The sequence below is a fragment of the Hypanus sabinus genome, chromosome 7, assembly GCF_030144855.1.
Source record: "Hypanus sabinus isolate sHypSab1 chromosome 7, sHypSab1.hap1, whole genome shotgun sequence".
NCBI classification, from domain to species: domain Eukaryota; kingdom Metazoa; phylum Chordata; class Chondrichthyes; order Myliobatiformes; family Dasyatidae; genus Hypanus; species Hypanus sabinus.
Genome location: NC_082712.1, coordinates 72,514,811 through 72,533,177, shown reverse-complemented (window position 1 = coordinate 72,533,177; position 18,367 = coordinate 72,514,811). Strand labels below are relative to the sequence as shown.

The following is an 18,367-nucleotide window of genomic DNA, read 5'->3' as shown; positions in this document are numbered from 1 at the left end:
ATGTTCCTGTAATCAAATAGCTTGGTTGCAGGCTTTCTAACTAATACCAATGCAGTTAACAATATTATTTAATAGCTATTACAGACCCTTAATTTAGCTGAAGATTTAAAAACAAACATCAATGCTGAAAAAGTGAAATGGAAATATAAGATACTGGGCAAACTTACACTTTGCTGAGTCTTTGTTACCATTATTCTTAGCCATTATTTTCATATTTTTGGCAAGCTACATATAGCTGTTCAACATCCCCAACAAAAAGACAGTAAAGAAGTTTCAAATTTTGAGCCACTGTGGTTAAAAAATAAACTGGGAGTTTTGCAACCAAAAGGAGCAGGAAATGAGAAGAATGAAATGGAAGGGCTAGTGTCATGAGGAGGGCAAGCAATTGAGAGATGGGCAGATAGTTACAATATCCCATTGTTTTTTGAAAACTTTCGTTTTTATTGCATCATAACTATTTTAAAAATTGTTGGTTAGGTTGCATTAACAGCCAGATTTCTTGTTTTCAACCACCTTGTTGTCCTACTTCAACTTTTGGTTAAGTAATGTCTCCAGTTTAAAATTCTCACAAAAAAAATCCTTTCACTGTCTTGCCCTCTAATGTCTAATAACCATAAAATGTTGTGCTACTCCTTCAAATCTTTCTTCTTCACCTCCCCTGAATTCAATCCAACCAATAAGCACAGCTATCCTATCACCTGTCAACTGCTAGGTTTAAATTTCTGGGTGGTTCTCATAGTAACCTGATTTTCTACTCACCTATCCTCCTTAAAGATACTTCTGCAAACATAATGTATCTTGTGTGGTCCATTGGGGTTATCTATTAGATGACCGTTCTATGAAGTATCTGGGTTTCATTACTGATGTTGAGGTACTGATGTTATATCTCTTTACATGGTAAACCCAGCTATTTTCCAATCTTTTGAGATTCCTCATGTTTGTCTCTTTTACATTGTGCCCAATTTATCCTGCTCAGGATTTATGTTGTTTTGTTAAATGCCATGGGTATTGAAAAGCATTCCTAGATTAAATAAAATGGATGGGATATCCCTAATTCTCTAAGCTCATATTTCTTCCAGAGATAGCCAAATAAGTTTGCACTGGACATTGGGACTCCTTATTGCATCCTTAAAGCTATGCCAGAAGTGGTGGCAAAAGCACAGCTGGAGCATGTTATTGCCTGCTGCACTAGGTTCTGGCATATATCATGCTGGACAGGCAAAGTGTACCTCCTGCAAGTCTGTGGAATATCTTGAATTATTGCCATTTTAGCCAGATTATTGAAACCAGATTAAAAATATCCACTGCATTCTTTGATGATCGCTTTTCCCTGTCTATCCAGGACTCTTTGGTTATATTAAATAAGGCCATTGCAGGATTTGTGGTAATGTCTGAAGAGGTAGAAAAGGTGTACACCAGCTTCCTGAACAATCAAGTTCCATCCTTGTGGGCTGCTGCAGCGTATCCATCGCTCAAACCCTTGGGATCGTGGGTGAAGGACTTTATATTGAGGACAGAGTTTATAGTGGTGAGACATAATGTAATGTACTAAATTCTTGTTAGTTGTGATTGTGAAAAACTGATTCCATTTATAGCTTGTTTTTTTTTACATAAGAAGTGACTGATGTTATGGCTGATTTCAAGGATTAGGTAAGACTTGTAGAACCAATGCATAATACGTTATGCTTTGTAATTTTTTGTGATAATTAGGTACTTGTTTCAACTAAGAATCAATTATAACTTTCTGTTTATCAAATTATTAAATAACTTTAAAATTCTGGATTGGAATCATTTCATAGTAATACTTTGGTTATTCTATTGTAGTATCCAGATGAGATAGATGGGCAAGTGAATAGTTCCATTGTCATTCTTTATCTGGTTAAGAAAATAATTGTATACGAGCCTTAATTCATTATATTTGTTTCTAAGTAAAAAGGTTGGTTCAAAACCCACACTAGAGCATTATGGGTGTACTGCATTGTTAATTTAACTGTCTTTCCAATAGAAAAATCTTTGCAGTTAACCAGAATTCACTTGCTCTTTCTCCAATCTAGTGTATTGCATTTGATATTCATGTGTGGCCTCCTCTGGATTGGAGAATATTTAGATTTGTGGAATACCTATATGCAGTCCCTAGGAGTGTCACTGAATTTCCAGAATAGATGCCTCTTTACTTCACATCTTACTTCCACTCTGACTTCTCTCGGTGGGTATGCATCAACTAAAATATTGTAGCCTGCAGGATTCAACATTGACTTCTTCACTTCTGTTTCTTTCCATCTGTTTGTATTAGGACTGGCTTTTCAAGCTTGCCATTCTTCTCTGCCCATTTTCTCCTTTCATTGTAGGCCAAACTATATAACACCACCTAGCCTTTACAAGATTACCAATATATTATACAGGGAAAATGGCTTAACCATCCATTCAATGGCTTCATCATTTTGCTCTGTTATAGACATTTCCTTTTTCCCACCCATTTTCCTCTTTGACCTTCTCTGCTACTTAGACTAACTTGATTTCTCTATTTCAAAGTCTGATGAGGGATGTTTTTGACCTCAAATGTTAACTGTTTCTCTTTCCACAGATGCTGCCTGACCTGTCCTTATCTATAAATAACATACATGTGAGAGAATTAGTAAGCATTTTAAATGGGATAGAAAGAGGCAGTAAAAAGTTAGTTTCACATAAGGTCGTAAAGCATTGATCAACAATTCACATTTACCTATCAGGTTTAAATGAGGATAAACTGATTTGTAAATTAGCTCCCATTGAAAATAATGTGGATGTATTGATGCTAACATTTTGCCTCTGGGTAGAGTTAAGAGTCAGAATCCATATTTCTATTGCATGGTATTACATTTATCTGAATTAGACTGATGAAGTTGTGTAAGTACTTTGTTTACACCAAAGATAAGATTTAATAAACCATTTTTTCCCTTTAGTGAAAAAAGATTATTTAAAGCTTTGGTGATCATTTTGTTTGTGATCAGTAATTCAGGATGTTTTGAGGACTCTTCTAGGACTTTCAGTCTGCATTAAAAATTTGGGATTCTCTTTAGGAACAAAGGTTCAAAGGTTCATTTATTATTAAAGGCAGCATGATTATCAACACCCCCCCCCCAAATTCCTCCTCCCCCACAGAAAAAACATAAACAGGGCAGGCACCTTGACCCCCAAGTTCCCCCTCCACGCACAAAAAAAACCCAAGAAAGATTGGGTGAAAAACACAGAATATAAAAAAACTATAAGAGTGAAAAATATCTATAGTCCAAGTCCATATCCAAAACACAGAAAACCTGGGCAACATTTTTGGGCACAGCAGCAGGCTCTCCCTTCAAAAGACAGGCAGCTAGCACTCACCTTTTGCATTTGCCTGAATGTTTCAATCTCCCTTGTCATCTTAATTAGCATGCAATGGAAGCTTTAATCAGTGAAATTGAGTCAAACATCAGCTTATGCCCCATCCACAGCCTGCCTACAACAAGGTTCGTGCACGCTACCTCTGTTTCCCAAATCTTCTTGGAGACTGAAGAGCTCTAAAGCACCGAAACAAACACCAAACTTTTGTATTCACCCCAGTGTTTCAATCTCTCTTGTTGTTTTAATTGGCGAAATGGAGTCAAACATCGGCTCACTCCCTGTCCCACGGCCTGCCCGCTACGAGGTTTGCACATACTGACTCTGCCTCCCAGAATCCTCTCAGAGATTGCAGAGCACTGGAATACCCAAATGATTTTCAAATAGTAAATCACAGACTCCAAAAACTCCAGAATCACACCCAAGACAAAAAAAAAACAAATGTAAAAGACATAAAAGAAGTGAAGTATATTGTTTCAGGATTGATCCAGAAGATGTTGACTGAAGGAGTATTGTATGCAGAGGTCATCTTGGCCAGACATTCCTCTACAATAAAGCCTTATAGGTTAATTTTCAGCCAATATTCTTATAGTCTTCTTTGAAAGTAGACTTACTGTTCCTGTTTCACAGTATCAGTCATCTCTCAAGATTGTAGCTGAACAGTGATTTCAGTTTGGAATCTTTTAAGTGAATGTTGGTAGGCCATTTAACTAGGAGTATTTAAGGAAAAGATTTACATTTGCCAGTAAGGCTCACTGGATAGTAAAGAGGGGAAAAGATTAGTCTCCCTGATCCCTCTTTTTCACATACACTTAATAGTAATGTTGGCTAGCAGTAGAAATGCATGACCTCTTCTCAATGTAATGCATCTATTTACTAATTTCTCCATGGAACATTGTGCTGTCTGGAGGCATCATAGGTTGCTATGCAACTGCTCTGCCTGAAATCTTCAGAACTCCAGAGAGTATGGACACAGCTGAGCACATCGTGAAGACAAGTCTTCCCTCCATGAACTCTGACTATACTTTTTGCAGCCTGGTAAAATAGACAACATAATCAAAGACCTCTCTTACCTCTGATATTCTTGCTTTTGAACCTTCAAATTACGTAGAAGATACAAAAGCCTGGAAGCTCATATAACTAGGTTCAAGGACAGCTTCTATCTTGCTGTTAGTTCCTCATAAAAACCACGAGAGCTGCCTATTGTGGAGCCACAGGAGATGGCTGAGATTTTTATTGTCTGTTTCTCCTTGGCACTTACTAACAAGAATATCATAGATGCCAAAGTAGTGAGTGTAATAAGTGGTGAGGTCTTAGCCCAGGTGCATATTGTAAGGAAGGTGTTAAAGCACATTGGGATGGGCAAATTCCCTGGCTGGATCAAATACACCACTGGACATTCCAGAAGTGAGGGAAGGAATTACGGAGGCCCATATAGAGATATTTGCTTTGTTGTTAGCTGCTCATGAAGGTCCGGAATACTAGAACGTGGCTACAGGACAGTGAATCTAACTTAATGTGTAGGGAAATTACAAGAAGGAATTCGGAATTCTGAGGAACAAAATCTACCATCGCATGATTAGTCAAGGAACAATCAGCATAGTTTTGTGCCTGGGAGGTTGTGTCTGATGAAAACTATGGAGTTTTCGAAGAGGATAGATGAAAGTAGGGCAGTGGATATTGCTTATATGGTCAATATCCCATTTGGCAGGGTGATCTCGAAGGCTAACTCATATGGGATTCAGGGGAAAGAAGTGGTTTCAGAGTTGCTCAATGATAGGTAGCAGAGGGTGATGGTTGGTCAATTCTCTCACTGGAGGCCTGTGTCTAGTGGGATGCCTCAGGAGTCAGTATTGAGACCTCTGCTATTAATTACTTATAAAATGTTTTGAATACGATTGTACCTTGCATGATTAACAAGTTTGCTGATGCTACTAAATTAGGGCGTTTTGTTGATGGTGAACAAGATTATCTCTGTGCAGTGAATGGCAGAGCACTAACTAGTTTTGTGGAACAGACGGACCTGAGTGTACAAATACACAGTTGCTGAAAGTGGCTGAACAAGTAGACAGGATGATGAAGAAAGTATTTAGCATACTGGCCTTCATCAGTCAGGGCAGATTAGGAGTAAGGATATTACATTGGAGTTATGCAAGTTGTTGGTGAGACTGCACTTAGAGTAATGTGTACAGTTTGGTCAGCCTGTTAGAGGACAGACATTGCCAAGCTGTGAACGGTGCAGAAGAGACTTATGGAGATGTGGCTAGGACTAGAAGACCTGAGTTACAGGGAGAGTTTGGCTACACTAGATCTTTATACCTTCGAGGAAGAGTATGAGGGGTGATCTTATAGAAGTATATGGTAAGGTGGCTGATAATAGCCTTTTCTCCAATGCTGAGGAATATAAAACCGGACTCCATAAATGCAAGATATTAGAGGAAGGGTTTGAACGATACTTGAGAGACAATTTCTTTACACAGTGGATAATGAATACTTGAAATGAGTTGCTAGAGGAAGTGATCAAGGCAGGGACAATTGAAATACTTAATTGGGCTGAATGACACGTTTCTGTACTGTATTACTCTATGAATGCTGGAGAGGGGTAGGAGCAGATAATTTGGGAAAACATTTAATTGGGGTAGGGGGAAATATGATACCATTAGGCAGGAACTTGGGAGCAGATGTTCTCAGGGAAATACACAGCAGAAATATGGCAAATGTTCAGGGAACATTTGCATGGTGTTCTGCATAGGTATGTTTTTTTGAGGCGGGGGTAGGATGGTAGGGTAAAAGAACCATGGTGAACAAAGAATGTAGAAAATCTAATTAAGAAGAAAACAAAAATGTATGAAAGGTTCAAGAAAGTAGGTACTGTTAGAGCTCTAGAAAATTACAAGATTGCCAGGAAGGAGCTTAAGAATAAAATTAGGAGAGCTAGAAGAGGAACATGAAGGCCTCGGTGAGCAGAATTAAGGAAATCCCTAAGACATTGTACAAGTATGTGAAGAGCAAGAGGATGAGCTGTGTCAGAATAGGACCAATCAAGTGTGGAGGTAGCGGAGGTACTTCATAAATATTTTTCTTCAGCATTTGCCAGGGAATAGGACTTTGGCAATTGTGGGGATGACTTACAGTGGACTGAAACGCTTGAACATATAGATATTAAAAAGAAGATGTGCTGGAGCTTTTGAAAAGCATTAAGTTAGATAAGTTGCTATGTCCAGACGAGCTATACCCCAGGGTACTGTGGGAGGTGAGGGTTGAGATTGCTGAGCCTCTGGCGATGATCTTTGTGTCATCAATAGGGATGGGAGAAGTTTCAGAGGATTGGAGGGTTGCAAATGTTGTTCCCTTGTTCAAAAAAAAGGTAGAGATAACCTGGGAAATTATAGACCAGTGAGCCTTACTTCAGTAGTGGGCAAGTTGTTGGAGAAGATCCTGAGATGCAGGATTTATAAGCATTTGGAGAGACATAAGGATACATGGGATCAAAGGAGACCTTGCTTTGTGGATCCTGAATTGGCTTGCCTACAAAAGGCAAAGAGTAGTTGTAAATGGCTTGTATTCTGCATGGAGGTCAGTGACCAGTTGTGTTTCACAGGGATCTGTTCTGGGACCCCTTCTCTTTGTGATTTTTATAAATGAGCTGGATGAGAAAGTAGAAGGGTGGGTTAGTAAGTTTGCTGATGTCACAAAAGTTGTGGTTGTTGTGGATACTCTGGAGGGTTGTCAGAGGTTACAGCGGGACATCAGTAGGATGCAGAACTGGGCTGAAAAGTAGCAGATGAAGTTCAACCCAGATACTTGTGAAGTGCTTCATTTTGGTAGGTCAAATTTGAAGACAGAATATAATATTAATGACAGTGTAGAGGATCAGAGAGATCTTGGGATTCGTGTCCATAGGGCACTCAAAGCTGCTGTGCAGGTTGACACTGTTGTTAAGAAAGCAAATGGTGTGTTGGCCTTCATCAGCCATGAGATTGAGTTCAAAAACCTTGAGATATTGTGTTCAGTTCTGGTCACCTCACTACTGGAAGGTTGTGAATACTATGGAAAGAGTGAAGAGGAGATTTACAAGGATATTGCCTGGATTGAAGAGCATGACTTATGAAAATAGATTGAGTGAACTTGGCTATTTCTCCTTGGGGCAACGGAGGAAGAGAGGTGACTTGATAGGGATGTATAAGATGATGAGAGGCATTGATCATGTGGATAGCCAGAGGTTTTTTTCCCGGGGCTGAAATGGCTTACATGAGGGGGCATAGTTTTAAGGTGCTCAGAAGTAGGTACAGAGCAGATGTCAGAGGTAAGTTTCTCACACAGAGTGGTGATTGTGTGGAATGCACTGCCAGCAACAGTGGTGGAGGCAGATGCAATAAGGTCCTTTAAGAGTCTTAGATAGGTACATGGAACTCAGAAAAATGTGGTTGGGAAATACTAGGCAGTTTCTAGAGTAGATTGCGTGGTCAGCACAACATTGTGGGCCAAAGGGCCTGTAATGTGCTGTAGATTTCTATGTTCTTTGACTATGATTCTATGGTGATTGAGAGGTCCCATAGTATGATAAAATGGACTCTTGACCTCATAATCTATCTTGACCATGGCTTTGCACCTTATTGCCTGCCTGCACTGTAACTGCAACATTTTATCTGGCGTTCTCTTATTGATTTTCCCTTATACTACCAAAATATACCGAAGTGATGAAATAGTCTGTATGAATGGCATTGCAAAATAGAACCTCAGTACATGTGACAACAATACACCAATTTACCTGTTTACCATTCCTGTCTGATTACTCTTTGCTATCTCACTAATGATAACATTAGAGAATTGCAGAATCACAAACCCATGTCCCATTACTATAATGATGCCATAATGCATGTAGTATCATTTGCTTTGGACATGTTTTAGACACCACTCAGCACATTTTGACACATCTTGTGCAGTTTAGCTTATTTCATTTCTCCACTACTAGCCCCACAATTTAATTCCATATTTTTGTGGTATTTTATTTCCCAAAAGTGAGTAGTTAATTTGTGAAGTAATTAATATAATTGATAAATAACTTTGTTTCAGTCAAATATACCTAAAATATTTCTGAATTATATCTTTGAATTGATGAAACATAATTGACGACTTATAAAATTGCTGCATGGATTTGTTTGTGGTGATTAATGAAAGTGGGAACAGAGTTAAACATTGCTGAAGTATTGATGTGTGTGCATTAAGCTCCAGCTATTAAGAAAGCATGGAAATCATTACAGTACATGTTGAAACAGGATTCTGTCCTCATTTCCTGTGGATGCAAACCTACTCGAAGATTGAAATCTTATCAGCAGTCTTTGATGTTGTCAACTATCAAGAGCTGTAATTAATGTTAAATTCCACCCCACAGAACTATGGCTTTCACCCTACTGTGATATTACACATCTCATTTACTGAAAAAGTCAATTAAGATGGAATTATTTATGTTGGGAATACAAAATTAATATTCTAGATCCTTTTATTTATTGTCTTCAAAGATTGGAGAGATTTCACATAGCTTGCTCCTTTCATCTCACCAGCTTCAGCAAAGACATTAAGCGGAGCCTCATTTGACATCTCAGGTGGATATAAAGCCATAAGATCATAAGACATAGGAGCAGAATTAGGCCACTTGGCCCATTGAGTCTTCCCTGCCTTTCCAACATGGCTGATTTATTACCTCTCTCAATCCCATTCCCCTACCTTCTCCCTGTAACCTTTGACACCTTGACTAAACAAGAACCTATCAACTTCAGTATTAAATATACCCAATCACTAGGCCTCCACAGCTGTCCATGAAAATGAATTCCACAGATTCACCACCCTCTGGCTAAAGAAATACCTTCTCATCTCTGTTCTAAATGGACGTCCCCCTATTCTGAGTTTGTGCTCTCTGGTCCAAGATTCACCGACTATAGGAAACATCCACTCTATCTAGCCCTTTCAATATTCGACTGGTTTCAATGTTCCCTACATTCTAAAAAACTCCAGTGAATACAGGCTCAGAGCCAATAAACACTCCTGTTACATGAACCCTTTTATTCCTGGAATCATTCTCATGAACCTCCTCTGGGCCCTCTCCAATGCCAGCACATTTTTTTAAGATATGCGCCAAAATCTGCTCCTAAAGAAGTGCAGTCTGGCCAATGCCTCATAAAGCCTCAGCATCACATCCTTGCTCTTACATTCTGGTTGTCTCGAAATGAATGCCAACATTGCATTTGCTGTCCTTACCACTGATTGAAACTGTAAGTTAACCTATAGGGAATCCTGCAAAGGACTCCCAGGTCCTTTTGTACCTCTGATTTTTTAAATTTCTCCCCATTTAGAAAATAGTCTATGCCTTTATTCTTTCTACCAAAGTATATAACTATACACTTCCCTGCACTATATTCTATCTGCCACTTCTTTGCCTATTCTCCTAATCTGCCTAAGTCCTTCTGCAGACTCCCTGCTTCCTCAAGCTACATCCACACTACGCCGGATAAATCCATAAATGAAGCTTTTCCTCTTTGTTTTTACCCTCCGTCCGCACTAAAACAGCGTTTTTGTGCCCCGAAACTGGAGCTTTCCAGAAACGCTTTCCAGGCTGTATATTTTTTTAAATGCTGTTCGGGCAGATCAGTATGGATGAGGTAACCGGAGACTTTTGAAAATGCTAACAGACAGCAGCACGCTATTTCATTGTTTTCTTGAATGCAACCTAACAATCTCAGAACAGACAGTAACGAGACCGAAGCCAGAAGAGTTAGAAACGTACTCACCAAATACTTTAACCCATAACTTACTGAATAAATAAGTATACTCACTTTGCCCTGTTTTCTGTCCTTGCTCGTATGAAGATAGTTTACCTATTTATGCAAGTACTTCTCTGACAATAGATGTGTAACAGCCTAATGTAACATTGTATGGAAATACAAGATAACACTGATGCAGACATGTTTTACACATTTAACAAGGTGCTTTATTAATGCAACAGAATTAGTCGGTTTTTCAATGTTCGTCATCAGCCGGATCAATCTGTCCGTGAACTCCCTGTCGGTTGCTGCCGTTAGTATTTTTTTTAGTTTTAAGTTCTCCTGCATGAAAGCCAACAGCTGTCCATCGTTTTAAGTTTTTCTAGTCTGTAACTACACAAACAAGCACTTTTATGGCGAGATTCGACAACAAACACAAGGGCTTCTGTAAGTCCAACTAAAGAACATCTACTGACTCTCCTTTGTGTATCCTGCCTGTTATTTCCTAAACCAATTCCAATAGACGTCAGGCAAGATTTCCTTGCAAGGAGACCATGCTGACCTTGACCTATTTTATCTTGTACCTCCAAGTACGCCTAAACCTCATCCTTAATAATGGACTCCAACAGCTTCCCAACCACTGAAGTCAGGCTAACTGGCCTATAATTTCCTTTCTTCTGCCTCCCTCCCTTAGTGGAATGACATTTGTCAATTTTCCAGTCCTCTGAAAGCATTCCAGAATTTGGTGATTCTTGAAAGAATTAATAATGCCCCCACAATTTCTTCCCAAAAAAATGCTGGAAAAGGTTATCACGTTGGGCAGAATTTGTGACAGAGAAATAGTCAACATTTCATGATTGGGGCTTTTCATCAGAACTATCCTATCGTTTAGCCTTAGTTACCACAAGTATGATTGTGTGTTGCAAAATCAAGTATTTCTCTGAATAAACTATTTGTGGGCAGCAAACAGTAGCATTTGGAAACTGTTTCATTGAAAAGATAGAATTAAAATATTACAAGGGAGACTACCTGATTGATTTTGGTAAGCTCGAAATAGCTAGCTCAAAATAACTGAGTATAGCTCACAAACCTGTTTGCTTGATTGGAAAGAATGTATAAACTAAATAGCTTAAAATAAAAACAACAATTTATATTCAGATGCTGTGATTTTCTCATTGGGGCGTCACAGCGTAGCAGTTAGCTTGACGCTATCACAACTTTGGGTATCGGAGTTCAATTCCAATGTCCTCTGTAAAGAGTTTGTACATCCTCCCTTTGAACATGTGATTTTCCTCTGGGTGCTCCAGTTTCATCTCACAGTCTAAAGATGTACTGGTTAGTAGGTTAATTGGTCATTGTAAATTACCCTGTGATTAGGCTAGATGCAGCTCTTTGGAAAGGAAGGGTCTATTCAATGTTCTATCTCAAAATAAATAAAAATTAACAATCTTTGTTTTACTTTTAGACCTGGATCAAATATGGTCAACCAAAGTCTTTCTGGATTTCAGGATTCTTCTTCCCGCAGGGATTTCTGACAGGTATGATCAGATAAAGCTTTCTACAAACATATTAATTAATTTATTTTTCATTAGTTTGGCTATTTATTTTTCTGTAAGCATGCATTGGTTGTTACATGATCCAGCTCTTGTTTAAAGTAAGGGAAGGTTTGAATAAAGCAATAAGTTAGGAGGAATTATTTGAATTTAGAATTAAATAAGGAGAGATGATTTATTTCAAACTTCACACTGCACAAATTTTGATTCTTCAAAGAAGTATAAAGACAACCTATCTTGAAATACACAAGGCAAAGACTATTAAATGATGCATCTAAGTGACTCCCTTGCTCACTTATCCCTCGCCACTAATCTCCCTCCCGGCACTTATTCCTGCAAGCTTTACAAGTGCTACACCTACCCCTATACCTCCTCACTCACCATCATACAGGGCTCTAAATTGTCCTTCCAGGTGAGGTGACACTTCAGCTGTAAGGTTGTACGTCTTATCTAGTGCTCCCAGTGCACTTCCTCCACATTAGTGATACCTATGTAGATTGGGGAACTGTTTCGTCAAACATCTTTGCTCCATCTGTCACAAAAGGCAGGATTTCCTGTTGGTCACCCATTTCAATTCAACTTTCCAATCCCATTCTAACCTGTCCGGCCGTGGCCTCCACTACAACTATGACGAGGCCACATTCAGATTGGAGGAACAATACCTCATATTCTATCTGGGTAGCTTCCAACCTGACTGCATGGATATCAATTTCTCCCTGATGTGCTGAATACCAGCATTTTGTACATATTGCTCAAGAATTCCAGCATCTTCAAAATCTCTTGTGTTTAAGTAAATATATCACTCTCCCAGTAGTCATTTCAATGCTGTCAAGCTTTGCAGAGCCAAATTATACTGTTAGAAGTGCATCAAAGTTTTAAACTCATAGTTCAAAGCATTCAGGGAGATGAACTGACCAAAGTAAAAATACCACATGTATTGTGTTATAATAAATATTTTAAATTTTAATCGAAAAAGGGTCAAACTTCCATTAGTTTTGTCTTCAAAGGTGAAGGCCTGCACTTCATAAAGTTCATGTTTATCATCCAAGCTTTACTTCTACAGTTACTTCCTAGCCTTCCCACCAAGTAGAGCCTTATGAAGATGTACAGTGATATTTTTTAAAAGCTTTTCAGCTTCTTGGAACTCTAAGTTATAATCCACTGATAACCCAGTTTAAATTTTGTCCGGCCAATCCATTGATATAAGGAAATGTTTCACGGAACAGCACATTTTGGGGGCTTAAATGCATGCCTCTCCTAAGATGGTATACATTTAAATGTACATTCACCCATGTGGTGGTAAACATCAAAAGTTTAACATGATCATTTAATTTACACAGAAACTGTGCATTTTTAAATACTTTTTACTGGTGTTATAAAATTCTATATATAGCTGCACTGCTTATAGGCCATACTCTGATATGACTTATCCATCTTCACGTGCAACTTATCAATAGAGGTGATATTCAATTTTGAATGCACTTGCCACAAATGATTCTTCTGATTCTAATTACATTCTAGGCCATTAATTCTAATGAACTTTTTGGCATTAATTCTGATTAAACAATCATTTCAAAAAGATTTTTCTAACATTTCCAATTCAGAGATAACAATTGCTTTTGCCAATTTATATATAACTTGTGCTTATGAGAGCATGAAATGCAATGTTTAGCCAGACGTTTTGACTTTTGACTCTGCATGTTTTCTTTCTGAATATGTTCATGCTGAAAAACATCAGAACAGCGGTTCATTTACAAGAGATTCACTTAAATCTACATGACAATTAGGAAGCTTGTGACATCAGTGTTTATTGACGTCACTTTCTGTGTTTGCATGCTTAGATACACTTTGTGCAGAAGCATTCAATAATTATATATTCATAATGAAAATATGTCTAAAATGCATAGCAGACCTTATTAGTTAGAAAGTAAATTAGAAATGGATGGAGGTGATTTGGTCTAATGAATCTATACCTCCTGTGTGCCAGAGATGGTCTGAACAGTTCTGTAGAGTGGGATTGGTGACTGTTTGGGGTTCTAAAGGAATCGGTGTGCACTCTAGTTGCAGAATGGTAGTAGAAGATGGATCCAATGGAATCATGGAGGGGTTGAAGGGGAATGAGAGTCAGTTGAGTAGAATTCAAAGTTAAAGAGAGTGTGGGGATGTGAAACCTTGAAAAATGCCTGCCTTAAGAAAGTTTGCAATGCTGACTTGGGACGTGTTCCATCAGGCTCCCTTTAAGTAATGCAAATATAAATTACCTGGCACAGAATCAGGGCATTCAGACCAAATGATCCATATCACCATTTATACTCCACTTGAGCTTTCTCTTGCCTTTCCCGGTCTAAATCTATTAGTATGATCCTCTTTTACCTTCTGTCTTGCAGACCCTGTAAATAAAAACCTATTTTATTTACTTAAATCATTCTCTGTTAGATCAAGTTCCACAATCTCACCATTTGATTGTCTTTAGTTGATGAACTCTGGTTATGCTATCCTCAGCAAGTGGAGGGACTCCTCCAAATGTCCACACAAACAAGAATATTAAACACTTTTTTCAGTTCTGATCACTATTTCATGATAGGCATCTTCTCTGTGCCCTCTCCAGTTATTCTATATTCTTTCCATAACATGGTGATCAGATATGAATGTCATACTCTAAGTGTAGACTAGCCAAGGTTCAAGGCAGGCTTTTCATTACATTACTACTTTTCATTTCTATCCACCTGCCTGTAAAAGTCAGTGCTTTTCATAGCCTTGCTTACCTGTGGTGCATTTTTTACTGGTCAGTACATTAGTACTCTAAGATCTATTTTTTTTTCCTCTTCTCCAGCTGGGCCCTGACCTTCAAAATATTCTTCCAAAATATAATTCCTTCAGTTATCGGTATTGAACTTTAGTTGACAATATCTAGTCTCCAAGCCTATTAGTGCCCTCCTCTGATTTTAATGCAGTCTTATCTTTGGGGGTAAAAGTAGCTGTTTTATGCAAGGCACCATCATCAGTTTCTCTCTTCTCCAAGTAGTGAGGCTCACAGTCACTGCCCTGTTCCTTTTCTCCTTGTTCTATCAACTCTTAATAAAACTATCATGAAGCAATAAATTTTATGCCTTGTTCCTGACTTCTAAAAGAATCCGAAGAGTCTTGGCCTGAAACGTCAACAGTTCTTCTTCCTATAGATGCTGCCTGGCCTGCTGTGTTCCACCAGCATTTTGTGTGTGTTGCTTGAATTTCCAGCATCTGCAGATTTCCTCGTGTTTGCATTTTTAAATTCACTACTGTGAAGCCTTTTCCAGTGATGCCTACACTGAAGAAGTTTAAATCTTCTCTTTGACGGGAATTTAGTGAAACCCTCTCTCACTGCTCCCCATCTGTAATTTCTTCGGTCCTTCAACTTTTCAACCACATGCTCGCTCAGAAACCGATATTACAGCCATATAGCCATCCTAGGAATGTGTCTCCGCCACCAATTTACTCCAGTGGGCTTCAGGAATCGTTTTCAAACCTCTCAATTTGGACCTTCTGAGGACCCTATGTACTCACATTTAATTGACTCTGCCTCCCGGCACTTTACCCATCGAGCTCTGAGGGCGACACTCCCCACCATGTGGAGGTACCTGGCATCCCTATCTCAGTCTCTTCTCCAGGGACCTATCTCCAGGTCTTCCTCTTCGCCATTTGTAGTGGTCCTGCCCATTATTTTATTCTCCATCAGATCCTTGCTTTCAATCACCATTTTTTCAACTTTGTCACATCCTGCAAAGATTGGAAGATGGTCCATCTGCAGACCCCAGAGCCTGCCGTCTCCAACACTAGCAGGCGTGAACTTCGGACCATTGCCCCTGCCGTAGAGCTTGGCGGCTCTACCGACCCAGAACATATTCAGGACCCCGACTCCACTACCATCCATGCGGGTTCCAATGACTGTGGATACCTTCAAAGTGATTGCACAGCCTCCAACTGTGACTCCAGTCTTAAACTCCAGGCCGGGTCTTCATGTGCTGCTATTAGAACTCCCCTCTCCCCTTCCCACACCACCACTCTGCAATCCCATCTCCCTCAGATCCCATCGTCAGCTCCTGAGCCTTCAGAGGCTCCATCTTCCTCTCACCCCAACCATCCCCTCTCCACAGACACTACCAACCTCCCTCCCCCCTCTGAGCGTAGCACTCATCCGTACCAGGTCTTCACCATCCCCTCCGTCCTTCAACTCTCTGAGGCATAGCGCTCTGTCCTCAGTAAAGGCCTCACCTTTGTCCCCGTGCGCCCACACCTCAGCGAGTTCCGTGTATGCCATGACGCTGAATTCTTCTGCTGGCTCCGTCTCCGAGCTTACTTCTTTGGCAAGGATGCTCCTACCCCCACCAATGACCCCTTCTCCTGTCTTCAACCCTCCTCCTCTTCATGGACACCCCGCCATGGTCTTCTGCCTGCTCTGGATCTTTTTATTGCTAACTGCCAATGGGACATCAACTATCTCAACTTCACCACACCTTGTTCCAATTCCAACCCTGACTCCTAGTCCTGACATAGGGTCTCGACCCGTAGCATCGACTGTGCTTCTTCCTATAGATGCTGCCTGGCCTGTTGCGTTCCACCAGCATTTTGTGTGTGTTGCTTGGATTTAAACACCAGAATCTTGTTTTCCTGGTTCTGCCCTTTTAATTCCTTTCCAACACCATCTCCACCATCTTGTTAGGTAACGTCAGAACTTTGTACTCATCAAAGTTCAATACAAGCCTTCTTTTGGTTACAACAGGGTTCTGTTCCTGGGAACTGCTGGTGATCTGAACAGTTTACAAGTCAGAAATGCGGCTGTGAACTGAGTTTCTACATGATTGAAGATGCCGGCAGCCCAACAGCAGCTGGCAAATTCATTCCACCTTTCTCTCAAATGCTCATTCATATGATGGACTGTACATAAATCAAGCATTTCTAATCGGGGAAAAATTGTTTTGCAATTTTTGTTTTATTATAGCATTATTGATAGAGAATCTTTGCCCAAAATGGCCTTTTTTTTATTCCTCTCACTAGATACTGCTTGACTTGTCCCAGCATTCTGTGTGTGTTGCTTATAATAGCTTTTCTGCTTTTCATTGTTACTCCTGTGAAAGTAAATTCCAGTTTTTGAGTTGCAGTTTTTAGTTACCCTTTTAACCTGAATCACCAAACAATATTGGAAATACTCACCACACTTTTTTTAGAATGTCTGTTTTCATACTCCCAAGATCCCATTGTTCCTATTATTACTGCTCCTTTTTGAGCTCTTTACAAATCCTAATTATTTTAGACCATAAGACATATGAGGAACAGAATTAGGCCACCTGACCCATCGAGTCTGCTCCAGCATTCAATCATGGCTGGTCCTTTTATTTTCTCTCCTCCTCAACCCCAGTTCCCTGTCTTCTCCCTGTAACCTTTGATGGCATGTCCAATCAAGAACCTATCAATCTGGGCCTTAAATACACCCAACGACCTGGCCTCCACACAACAAATTCCACAAATTCACCACCCTTTGGCTGAAGAATTCTCCACATCTCTGTTTTGAAAGGGTGTCCCTCTATCCTGAGGTTGTGCCCTCTTGTCCTAGACTCTCCCATCGTGGAAAACATCTTTTCCACATCTACTCTGTCTAGACCTTTCAACATTCAAAAGGTTTCAATGAGATCACTCCTCATCCTTCTGAATTCCAGTGAGTACAGACCCAGAGCCATCAAATGTTCCTTGTATGATAACCCTTTCATTCCTGGAATCATCCTTGTGAACCTGCACTAGATCTTCTCCAATGCCAGAACATCTTTTCTAAGATGAAGGGCCCAAAACTTTTAACAATACTCAATGTGAGTCCTCACCAGTGCCTTATAAAGCCTCAGCATCAAATATTTTCCTTCTAAAAATATAATGCATCATTGTCCTCTGTGTTAAATTTGTTTGCCAATTATATGTTTGTTCTGACATTTTTGTTTTAAATGTCTTGTAATTTGTTCTGGTTTACCAAACTAAGTTTCCACTACAAAGTAATTAAGATACCTCTGTATCCACTTTCATCATTTTAGAGTATTGTTTTCTAATCGTCTTTCCTATCCCATAGGCTATAGACTGCTAGTGTTCAGATAGGAAGATCTTTCTTCAGCAGATGTTTCTCTTTCACGAGCCCTTGCCCTTTTGGTGTGATGTGAAAAAATATATTTTACAACTGGAGACATTTAATGTAATACAAAGTCTGAGAGAAGTTTCTCTCTCACCTCCTGTAATGAACCATCTGAAGCTCTATGATTCCCATGGCGGCACGGTAGACTATCAGTGCAATTGATTTACAGTGCCAGTGATCACTGATCGGGGTCTGATTCCTGCGGCTATCTGTAAGGCATTTGTACATTCTTCCTGTAGCCAGGTGAGATTCTTCCAGATGCTTTAGTTTCCTCCACGTTCTAAAGACATACTGTTAGGGTCAGTGAATTGTGGGCATGCTATGTTGGCGCCAGAAGTGTAGTAACACTTTCAGGCACCCCCAGCACAATCATTGGAATGTGTTGATTGTTGACAGAAAACAATGCATTTCACTGTATGTTTTGATGTTTTCATATACATGTAACAAATAAAGCTAATCTTTATCTTTACATCTTTAGACATCCTGGCATTTCATTGTGAATAAATCAAATGTCAGCAAATTATTGAGTGCAGTAACAGGTTATA

At 39.5% G+C, this 18,367-nt stretch overlaps 1 protein-coding gene across 1 annotated transcript in view; it reads left to right on the top strand.

Moving 5' to 3' along the window:
* The window catches only part of dnah6 (dynein, axonemal, heavy chain 6), a 351,317-nt gene that overhangs the window by 321,991 nt on the left and 10,959 nt on the right, over window positions 1-18,367 (top strand). The window contains exons 73-74 of the mRNA XM_059974878.1: window positions 1,343-1,528; window positions 11,584-11,656. Of these exons, the coding sequence (XP_059830861.1) occupies window positions 1,343-1,528; window positions 11,584-11,656 (259 nt within the window). The remainder of the gene's footprint in view (window positions 1-1,342; window positions 1,529-11,583; window positions 11,657-18,367) is intronic.